The 12,104-nt window shown below is 34.1% G+C and overlaps 1 protein-coding gene across 1 annotated transcript in view; it reads right to left on the bottom strand.

The window, feature by feature from the left end:
- Positions 1–12,104, bottom strand: part of LOC142239673 (cell adhesion molecule Dscam1-like) — a 179,970-nt gene that overhangs the window by 6,881 nt on the left and 160,985 nt on the right. The window contains exon 29 of the mRNA XM_075311459.1: positions 4,083–4,149. Within this exon, the coding sequence (XP_075167574.1) occupies positions 4,083–4,149 (67 nt within the window). The remainder of the gene's footprint in view (positions 1–4,082; positions 4,150–12,104) is intronic.

Here is a 12,104-nt window from a genome sequence, read left to right as displayed (position 1 = left end):
TATACAATTGTTATAGTTTGGGTCGTATGAGAAAACCTACGGTATTCTTTTATATATATCCCAATATTATACAAACCTTGAACCGCTGCCATCTCTATGAGAGATATGCGGTAGTGTACAGAGATTTTAGTTTTGATCGAATATTAGATCCCATCAAATTTTCTGACCCATTCCCACCGTTACTATTTATTTACCAAAACCCTTAGGTTAGAATGAAAAGAGGATTCAGGTTGCCTTGTATCATGTCGGCTGGCACACTCCTAAGCTAGTAGTCGGATTGTTGTGCGCTCTAACTTCTTCTTTCCATCGTATCCGATTTTATTCCATGAACTCTGTATCTCTAAAGAATTCCTTAATTTGTTTCCAGTCCATGTGTCCCAGCGGGACCCGAATTACTTCTTCACCGATATGGCAGTGACAAAGGTAGTGTTCCAAGGTCTGATCATCCTCAAAACACGCCCTACATGAGCCCACGGTCCTCCTGGCTGTCGTCCTACTCTCCTTGTGTAGTTCCCCAAACTTTTTCTTATCGGAGTTACCCCATAGTATATTCGTCGCCCTTCCGCATCACGTTGCCTCTATTGATGTTGCGTTCTCCAAGTTCACTTCCCTATGAGTCCTAGCTCTAATCGCCAGTTTATTGGTCTTTACGTTTTCTGTTATTCTGACATGTCCAGTCGCCAATATGGTGCGGATCAGGGAATGCTTACCCAAAAAGCGCATGGCATAGCGACTGTGTTCATGCTACTTATATAAAGCATAGATTAAGATTTTTTATCCGTTCCGTTTCTCTTCGCTTATAAATATGTCAGATCCAAAGATTATTGTTTTGACATTTCGTGTTGATTTATTTCCTTCTTTCGAAAGAGTCAGTTCCAGACAGTAATATGCGTTTTCAATTTTGCGGTTTTGGCACATTTCGATCTATCGGTGTAGCAATTATTTCCCTCTGGTATCTGATCTGGGTTCCCTTTCTCGAAATCGTTATTTTCAATTTTTGTACAAAAAAGAAAATAATTTTTGGATTCAATAACGAAGCTAATTGATCCAATTAATTTTTAATTGAAATGTCTTCAAACACAGATATGATCAATCACCGAAGTCAATTATAATATTAATTGATCCAATTAAACAATTAATTGATACTATTAATTTTTATACCCTCCACCATAGAATGGAGGGGTATATTAACTTTGTCATTCCGTTTGCAACATATCGAAATATTGCTCTAAGACCCCATAAAGTATATATATTCTGGGTCGTGGTGAAATTCTGAGTCGATCTAAGCATGTCTTAACAAGAATTATCTTAATGTCAAGAAAAAAACCTAACCTAACCTAAGCATGTCCGTCCGTCCGTCTTTTGAAATCACGCTAACTTTCGAATGAAACAAGCGACTTGAATCTTGGCATAAGTAGTTGTTATTGATGTAGATCGGATGGTATTGCAAATTGGCCATATTGGACCACTATTACGTATAGCCCCCATATAAACCGACTCCCAGATTTGACCTCCGGAGCCTCTTGGAGGAGCAAAATTCATCCGATCCGGTTGAAATTTGGTATGTGGTCTATAACAACCATGCAAAAATTGATCCATATCGGTCCATAATTATATATAGCCCCCATATAAACCGGTCCCCAGATTTGACCTCCGGAGCCTCTTGGAGGAGCACAATTCATCCGACCCGGTTGGTATGTGGTCTTAGTATATGGTCTCTAACAACTATGCAAAAATTGATCCATATCGGTCCATAATTATATATAGCCCTCATATAAACCGATCTCCAGATTTTACTTGCGAGCGTCTAAGATAAGCAAATTTCATCCAATCCGGCCGAAATTTGGTACATGGTGTTGCATGGTCTCCAACAACCATGCAAAAACTGATCCATATCCGTCCATAATTATATATAGCCCTCATATAAACCGATCCCCAGATTTGAATTCCGAAGCCTCTTGGAAGAGCAAAATTCATCCGATCCGGTTAAAATTTGGTACGTGGTCTTAGTATATGGTCTCTAACAACCATGCAAAAATTGGTCCATATCGGTTCATAATTATATATAGCTTCCATATAAACCGATCCCCAGATTTGAACTCCGGAGCCTCTTGGAGGAGCAAAATTCATTCGATCCGGTTAAAATTTTGTACGTGGTCTTAGTATATGGTCTCTAATAACCATGCAAAAATTGATCCATATCGCTCCATAATTATATATAGCCCCCATATAAACCGATCCCCAGATTTGACCTTCGGAGCCTCTTGGAGGAGCAAAATTCACCCGATCCGGTTGAAATTTGGGACATTCTGCTAGTATATGGCCGCTAACAACCATGTCAAACTTGGTCCAAATCGGTCTATAGTTATATATAGCCCCCAGAGAAACCGACCGCAAACACACAAAAATTTGTCCATATCGGTTCATAATTGTATACGAGTATAGCCCCCATATAAATCGACCCCCATATTTCAATTCTGGCTTCCTAATTACCGCGCAAATTTCATGCCGGTTCGTAATTATTTGTGGACTTCCCTATATATAGCAGTCAAGAACTGAATTATATATGTATTTAATCTGTCATTTTTTGGCTAATATATACCACGTATGGACCAACTTACAATTTAGAAGATGGTGTCAAGAAGAATTAAGATACCTTGCCATCGGTAAGTATTACCACAACCCAAATAATTCGGTTGTGGATGACAGTCTTTCGTAGAAGTTTCTACGCAATCTATGTTGGAGGGTACATAAGATTCGATCTGGCCGAACTTACGGCCGTATATACTTGTTGTGATTGATTTTTGTTTTGTTGAATCAATTAAATTTTTAATTGATTATTTCTGAAAACTCAATTAAAATTTTAATTGGAAATATATTAGTGAAAATTTATTTTGTGTATCACAAAGAGTTTAGATCAGTGTTAATCAATAGTGGTTGCCCACGAATTTCCGTTTGCCAAACGAATTTCCGTTTTTCCTTTAAAATCAATGAAAATCGCCGGTTGTTGAATGTGTAAAATGCGTCGTTGCATAGACAGATCAACCATTGGTCTCAGACTCCATGATTAATAATTAGGTTGACATCATAGTACTGGGTGATGAAAACAATCTGTGGATATTAATTTTATAAACTGTCTCAGCCCTATGAACTCCTATGTGGGTTCCAAAAATTATAAATTATAAAAATTCTTATCTGCTCACTTTTGTTTTAAAATTTAAAAATTTTAAATATTGGACGATTTCCTAAAGCCAGGAAGCAGCGTTATTGCTGGGACTTTTAAATAATTTTATCTTGGATTTTATATAAATTAACTCTCAAATGGGTAAAGAAAATATTTCAATAAACAGAGCTTTACAAGAAAAATTTCATAAGCAAAAATTCCTAAGAATTTGTGTAAAAAATTTAGACCAAAAAATTACTTTTATATATATTTAAAAAAAAGAACTCTTAAAAGCCGATGATAACATTCGAAGTAGTAATCGCTGACATATCATAATACTTTTATATCCAATAAATAGTTAATGGTATATAATCTCAAAACTGTGAATTGCATTAACTCAGGAAAAACACCAAAAAATTGTTAATATTTTTAAATTTAATAAAAAATAGCAAAATTAATACAAAATAATAAAAACACATACATGCAAAATATATCATAAAAACCCAAATTAATGCTACATAACTACAACATCTACTAATACTACTTACACACACACAGAAAAAAGTTAGAAATTCTAAAATCTACAGGGTGGGTGGGAGAACCAATTACTACACACAAACTTACAAATGTCTTCGACTGTAGGATTGTAGAGTTTAACGGTTGTAGTTTATTTTTTTTTTTACAAAATTAGTTATAATAACCAAAAACGAGAATATTAAGAGAAAAAAAGATAAAAAAATACAAATTTAGATTTAGGGATATACAAAGTGATTATCATAGGTGGTCAATAAACAACGTTGTCAAATTTTCGTAATTTTAATTTTGTTTAATTAAAAAGTTTAGTCTAATTCAAAATTTTTTTCGTTTTTTTAGTTGTTAATTTGTTGCTTTTTATACCATTTTTTCTATTTTACATTACCTTTCAATTAATTTACGCATTTCTTCGGTGGTACGTTGATCCTTATGTATGGGAGACCTTTTAACAGCTGTAGAATGCGTTTTCATTTCAATATAAATTGAAATTATATTTTGTTTGTAGAGAGTAGTAATTTTGTTCAATTGAGTGGTAAAACACATTGATATGCCAAGCATATTATTTCGAGTATTTGCAACAATCCACAACAAATTTTAAAGGAATTGTAATGAAAAGAAAAATAAATAAAAATATAATAATAATATAATGGACAGAACAAAAAAATATAAACAAAAATTTACACTTTTTGTAATTTTATTAAATTCTTTCTAAATATTATACAAAACCCATAATGGTATGTTTCTCAATATGGGTCAAAGGAATTAAAATGATGATAATGATAAGCTAGGTATTGGTATTTGTATATAATGTTGGCTGAAGGAAGTGTGTGATTAAATAAATTATATTTTCCAATTTACAAAATGAATATTTACGAATATAAAATATATTTACAAAAAAAAAAATCTAACAATGAATGGAATTCATATAAAACTATATATAACATTAATCATTTAACTTTTTCGTTATATTCGAAATTTTGTAAAATAAAAATAATTTTTAGCTAAATATATGATTGCATCGCCAAGGTATATATACATGCAATGAAATTTAATTTTAAATCATAAAAGTTAAGCTCCAAAATTAAAATAAACTTCTGAGCATGTTAAAAACACATATGAACGATGTATTAAATTGCTTATAATTAATACAATGATTTTCTCGAATAATAAATAAGTAAAAAGTTAAGTAGGTTGGAAGAAACCCTTCTTTGGAACGGGTGGATATCCCAGCTAGAGCACTGAAAAAAAGTTTTCTTTTCTGAGGAACGAAATTTTAGGCAAAAGCAATTCTTTTGAACTTTTGAATTTTCTTTAAAACCAAATAAAAAAGGTTAGCGACAATCGTTTGATTGTTAAGCATAAATTAGATTTTGTTTGCTATTTTTACTTTACATTATATTTACATTTCGTTCCGGAGGAAAGTATTTTGTATATATATTAACTCGCCGTTATATTGCTCTCGTTACGTGGTCATGTAGGGTTTTATTATTGGTAAATGGATTAGATCCGTTTACTTTTATTTTTGTTGTTGTCCCTAATTTGAAAGATTTCATTGCAATTGACTGCTGTGATCAGTGCTACCGTTGAGAATGTGATACACAACGTATCCCTCGTATTAAAAGGAAGCTGTACAATTGACCGCTTGCGATGAAAAAAAGTGCTCACAATTATAGAAGCGATTAATTTAACATGGGCTCGTCATAGGACGGATGTCCACTATTTCAACAGCCGTTGCACTGAATTTGCATCACTTCCTAAGCTACGATCCGATTTCAGTGTTTAGGATGTGAATTAAAAAACATTGAAATATTTTGTCAAATAAATATTTTTATGATGATTTTTATGACGCTTGTCTGAAACGTTTGACCCTAAATATTTTCAAAAATTTGCAATTTTTTTCTAAAATGAATTTAGCATGTTTTTCGATAATATTTAGATAATTTGTATCATTTTATTAATTCTTACTCTGTTTTAACCTATTTGAAATAAAAAAGTAAAAATTACCCATTAAAGAACATTTTTGGAAGTGTTTTCAAACAACATCCAATATATTTTTTTTTTTTTGCTGGGAGTATTGGGAGCCTAGGTTAGGTTAGGGCAAAGTGGCGGCCCGATTAAGATTCAGGCTCACTTAGACTATTCAGTCCATTGTGATACCACATTAACTAAAAGTACCTATTACATATTGGACACTTCTAGTTTTAACCACTGAACCTTCTCTATTATTTTCTTTTGTTGAACCAACCAGATTGTTCCAAAATCATTAGCAGACTGCTTAAGTTGACGTTTTCCAGGTCCGCCAGTAATCTGAAGCTATATGCTCCTAAAATTTGCTTACGCCTTACACAAAAAGCAGGACACTCACACAAGAGGTGTTTAATTGATTCCTTTTCCTCCGCATCATGACAGCTCATACAATAGTCATTATACTTCGCGCCAATAGTTTTTGCAAAATCGTCTATCAGGCAGCGATCCGTTATAGCAGATATCAGGAGTGATATCTGACGTCTCGAGAACTCTAGCATATCTAGTGTGCGGTTTAAGTTTAAATGGGACCATATTTACTTGGTGTCGTTACAACCCTTGCAATTCTCCCATCGAACATTTGCCATCATAACAGCCTTCTCACGCAGTATGAGCTTGCATGTAGTCAGGGGCATACCAACATATTCTAGTTCCCCTTGAATAGGTAAGGTAGTCCCTAGCCTCGCCCCAACTAATCCGCTTCGCAGTTCCCCGGTATGTTCCTATGGCCAGGCACCCATATTAGGTGAATATTGTACTGCTCAGCCGTCTCATTAAGAGATTTGCGGCAGTCGATGGCCGTTTTCGAGTTAAGGAACACAGAGTCCAAGGATTTTATTGCAGGTTGACTTCTGAGTATATATTAATCCCAACATTTTTTGGAACATTACTTCTCAGCCAATTAGGTAATCGTTTCGCTATTCGAAATTCCAGATCTTTAGAATACTCCGAAACCCACTTGTTCATCCAATTTGGAGCCATCAGTATAGAAATCTATATATCGTTTATTCCCCGGGGCCTGTGTGCACCACGCCTCACTGTTGGGAATTAGAGTTTCAAACTTTTTGTCGAAAAGTGGTTTTGCCAGGGTGTAATCCACTAGGTTAGGCACATCTGGAATTATTTTGGGGACCGAACTGTGACCGTAACTTTTTTCCGACCACAGCGATAGCTCGAGCAACCGCACAGCCGCTGTTGCAGCTGACTGTTTGGCCAAAATGTCTAAAGGCAATAGATGCAGCATGACATTAAGGGAATTTGTTCCTGCCTTGCTGAATGCGCCTGAGATACACAAGCACGCCATACGCTGAACTTTGTCTAAATTTGTCGGCCACCAGACTACAACACCATATAGCATTATAAGTCTTAACCACTGCCGTGTATAGCCAATGCACAATTTTTGGTTTTAGGCCCCACTTTTTATACCCTTCACCACTAATGTGGTACAGGGTATAATAAGTTTGTGCATTTGTATGTAACGCCAAGAAGGAAAAGTCTGAGACCCATCGTTTAGTATACCGATCGTCTTAGAATTAAATTCTGAGTCGATTTAGCGATGTCCGTCTGTCTGTCTGTCTGTTGATGTATTTTTGTGTGCAAAGTACAGCTCGCAGTTTTAGTCCGATTGTCCTAAAATTTGGTATAGGGTCCTGTTTCGGCTCAAAGACGATCCCTATTGATTTTGGAAAAAATCGGTTCAGATTTAGATATAGATGCCATATATATTTTTCACCGATCTGGTCATAATTGGCGTGTATATCAACCGATCTTCCTAAAATTCCGTACATCCGAATATTTTATGAGTCTCGAAAAACTTGCAAAATATCAGCCAAATCGGTTCAGATTTAGATATAGCTCCCATATATAGCTTTCGCCCGATTTACACTCATTTGCCCACAGAGGCCAATTTTTTGCTCAGATTTAGTTGAAATTTTGCACAGGGTGTAGAATTAGCATTGTAGCTATGCGTGCCAAATTTGGTTGAAATCGGTTCAGATTTAGATATAGCTCCAATATATAGCTTTCGGCCGATTTACACTCATATGACCACAGAGGCCAATTTTTTGCTCCGATTTAGTTGAAATTTTGCACAGGGAGTAGAATTAGCATTGTAGCTATGAGTGCCAAATTTGGTTGAAATCGGTTCAGATTTAAATATAGCTCCCATATATATGTTTTTCTGATTTCGACAAAAATGGTCAAAATACCAACATTTTCCTTGTAAAATCGCCACTGCCTAGTCGAAAAGTTGTAAAAATGACTCTAATTTTCCTAAACTTGTAATACATATATATCGAGCGATAAATCATAAATAAACTTTTTCGAAGTTTCCTTAAAATTGCTTCAGATTTAAACGTTTCCCATATTTTTTTACTAACATTGTGTTCCACCCTAGTGCATTAGCCGTCTTAAATATTGAGTCCAGATCGAGTGATATTTAAATGTATGTATTTGGGACATACCTTTATATATAGCCCCAACACATTTGACGGATGTGATATGGTATCGAACATTTAGATCTACAAAGTGGTGCAGGGTATAATATAGTCGGTTCCGCCCGACTTTAGACTTTCCTTACTTGTTTCCTATTGCCTTTTTGCACGAGTACAAAGCTACCGTTGCTTTCCTCGCCCTTTCTTCAATATTAAGCTTAAAGTTCAGCTTCCTGTCCAAAATAACGTCAAGGTATTTTGCACAAAGGAAATTTCAATATCCCCTAAGGAAATTGGCCTAACCATGGGAGTTTTGCGATCTTTCCAGTACATGACTAGTTCCGTCTTTGCAGGATTTGCCCCAAGACTATTATCTTTCGCCCATTTCTCAGTCATCCGGAGGGCTCTCTGTATAATATCTCTAACTGTTGATGGGAATTTTCCCCTGACTGCTAACGCCACATCATCTGCGTATGCCACCACTGTTATCCTTTCTTTTTCTAGAGAAGCCAGAAAGTTATTTATAGCAACATTCCAAAGAAGAGGTGATAGAACTCATCTTTGGGGAGTGCGTCTGTTCACATACCTTTGTAACATACAAACATGCTTGTCCTAGTGTGGCTGAAATACGTCTCTTTGTTAGAAGTTCGTCTAACAGCCTAAGTATACCTGGATCAACATTCAGAGTTGTCAGTCCATTTAAAATCGAACTCGGATGGATGTTGTTGAACGCCCCTTCGATGTCTAGAAACGCCACGATTGTGTATTTTTTGGCAGATAGTGAGCTTTCAATAAAGCTGACTAGTTCATGTAATGCGGTCTCAGTAGACCTGCCCTTCGATATGTCCCAAACATGTTATGCTAGTTTTTGAACATTATGTGCTTGCACTTAAAAATATTGTGTTAAAAAATTTGAGTTCCAAACATATAATTTTTACACCCAAATATATGAAAAACAGTCTTTTTCGTCCGTGTAGTGGCACAAAAGTGTCAAGGCTTGAAAAAAGTGGCTAATTTGACACTAAAGTGGCATTACGGTAACATTGGCAAGTAGTCCTAAAGGTGGTAGTACTTGGAAAGTAGCACACATGGTACAAAAAGTGGCAAATAAAATGTTGGAATTAGGGCCACTATAAGCAAATGTCATAATTCGAAGAAAAATATGCCTTAATTGTTTATAAATATAACAAGAGTAACACTGATCACAACACACACAATGCGAATGTTATATCTTGTCTTTATGAAAATATACGTTTTTCGTATTTGCCGTATTTATTGCTATTTCTTTAATATATCTGTTAGATATACTTACAAGTTTAAAATGAAAAATTAGAACAAATATGCGGAAATATTAAAAATATGATGATGAAAAAAAATGTGTAATATTTAATTAACAAATGCGAAGTATTTCAATAGCTATAGTTAAATGAAAGTGGAATTAGTTACATATAAAATAAAAATTCGGTGCAAAATGGTAAACATATTTATACGTGAATGAATCCTCATAGATGGTGCAATAAATGAAATAATTTTAATGTATATAAAAAAACCAAAAACCAAGACAAATGTTTTATAACAATTAAAATTAACACACAATTTATTAATTACACTGAAAAAAAATAATAATAAAACTGAATATAGCAAAACACAGTATGATTATTGTCCTATAAATAATAAATTACTAATTTACGATTGCCTGAGTGATGCACGATGTAGATATGCCTGTGTGGCGCAATTATGATATTGTAATTGAAGATTGATTTGGTGTTTTGTCTTCAAATGGATATTTAAACAAAAAATCGTTGGCGCTTATAACATTTTTTTTAAATATAACTTTGAAAGTGATGTTAATTTAAATATGGTGATCCTCGATTCTAGATACATATACGCCTACAATTTTTATGCATAATATAATAATTGTCTATGTGTGATATGTGATATATACGATATCTTCTAATTTCTTAGCTAAGTTTATTAAATTTTTTATTTTTAGTTCTATTAGTTCCGACATTATTAGAGATTAAGTGATCTCTTTTAAGTTTTTACTTTCTTCCGATATGGAATATTATAATCTTATGAAAAATTCAAAAGATATTGTGTATCAAATATTATAATAATATCTTAATCCTAATTTTTTACCTCATTTACAGTATGCCAAGAATGACTTTACATATTAGGAATTAATTAAGATCTTCATAATAAATTCATATTTTAATGACAGTTTAATTTATGGAATTCTAAGTATAAAACCCGATGCCCAGGAAACGTAAAATCAAAAAAAAAAATACGACTTCTTAATTTTCTTGTGTTAGTGTCAATTAGCTCTTTTCACGATCAGTTTTATTCATTTCCAGCAGGTTGTACTCAGCCCAAAATCACTTAACCTAGCATCTAGAAATATCCTCCTACTTATACGACACTTAAAAAAAGTAAACCCACTCTAAAAAAAATATTGTCGTGAGATCAAAGATTTCATGTCTTTAAAATATGAATGCAAATTTTGCTTAGCATAGAAGACGTATTTCTCTAATATAAAGATTTTTTTCTTGTCCAAAAGTCGATAAAGTCGTATTGTCCTTATAATTAAGTGATTTCACTTAAAAATGGGTATCATAACAAGAAAGAAAAAATGTTTGGGCTAAGGTCAACTTGACTTTAATAATTCAGAAAAATTCTTTAAATTTAATGAAATTGTCTTTAAATTTGTGGTCTTTTTGCATCTTGACTACAAAGCAAAAAATCGTTCAAATATAGGACATGTTTTTCAACACTTTATTTTAAAGACGTTTTTTACTTGAAACATAGCATAACAGTTGGCTGATAAGTCCCCGGTCTGACACATAGATGGCGTCGCTAGTATTAAATGTATATTATTTTTACATTTGACGTCTGTAAGTCAATTAGTTTGTGAGATAGAGCGTCTTTTGTGAAGCAACTTTTGTTATTGTGAAAAAAAATGGAAAAAAGGGATTTCGTGTTTTGATAAAATACTGTTTTGTGAAGGGAAAAATACGGTGGAAGCAAAAACTTGGCTTGATAATGAGTTTCTGGACTCTGCCCCAGAGAAATCAACAATAATTGATTGGTATGCAAAATTCAAGCGTGGTGAAATGAGCACGGAGGACGGTGAACGCAGTGGACGCCCGAAAGAGGTGGTTACCGACGAAAACATCAAAAAAATCCACAAAATGATTTTGAATGACCGTAAAATTAAGTTGATCGAGATAGCAGAGGCCTTAAAGATATCAAAGGAACGTGTTGGTCATATCATTCATCAATATTTGGATATGCGGAAGAGCTGTGCAAAATGGGTGCCGCGCAAGCTCATATTTGACCAAAAACAACAACGTGTTGATGATTCTGAGCGGTGTTTGCAGCTGTTAACTCGTAATACACCCGAGTTTTTCCGTCGATATGTGACAATGGATGAAACATGGCTACACTCCTGAGTCCAATCGACAGTCAGCTGAGTGGACAGCGACCGGTGAACCGTCTCCGAAGCGTGGAAAGACTCAAAAGTCCGTAATGGCTTCTGTTTTTTTTTTTTTTTTTTGGGATGCGCATGGAATAAAAAAGGCAAAACCGAAGGAGAACTACCAAAATGGTATCAAAAAATTGGAAGGTCGTTATAATCGTTGTATCGCTCTTGAAAGGAACTATGTTGAATAATAAAAACGAATTGTGACAAAAAAATTAGTTTTTCTTTGTTAGACAGAGGACTTATCAGCCAACCTATTATGTCAGTTACATAGAAAAAAGTCCGTTGTTAAATTAACTTATGTCTGTTGCAAAACAAACATACTTTGTTTTAGTTTATTTTTAAAATTTTATAAGAAATTTTGCCCATATCAACGATTTTTTTTATTTTTGCTTTTACGAGAAGAAACAATTTCCTAAATGGTAGTTGAAAATTCAGAAATCTCAGAATTTTCTCGTCATTTCAACACGCA

This window comes from Haematobia irritans, chromosome 5 (assembly GCF_050003625.1).
Source record: "Haematobia irritans isolate KBUSLIRL chromosome 5, ASM5000362v1, whole genome shotgun sequence".
NCBI lineage: Eukaryota > Metazoa > Arthropoda > Insecta > Diptera > Muscidae > Haematobia > Haematobia irritans.
Note: the sequence above shows the minus strand (reverse complement) of the source record. Positions and strands in the feature narration are given on the sequence as shown.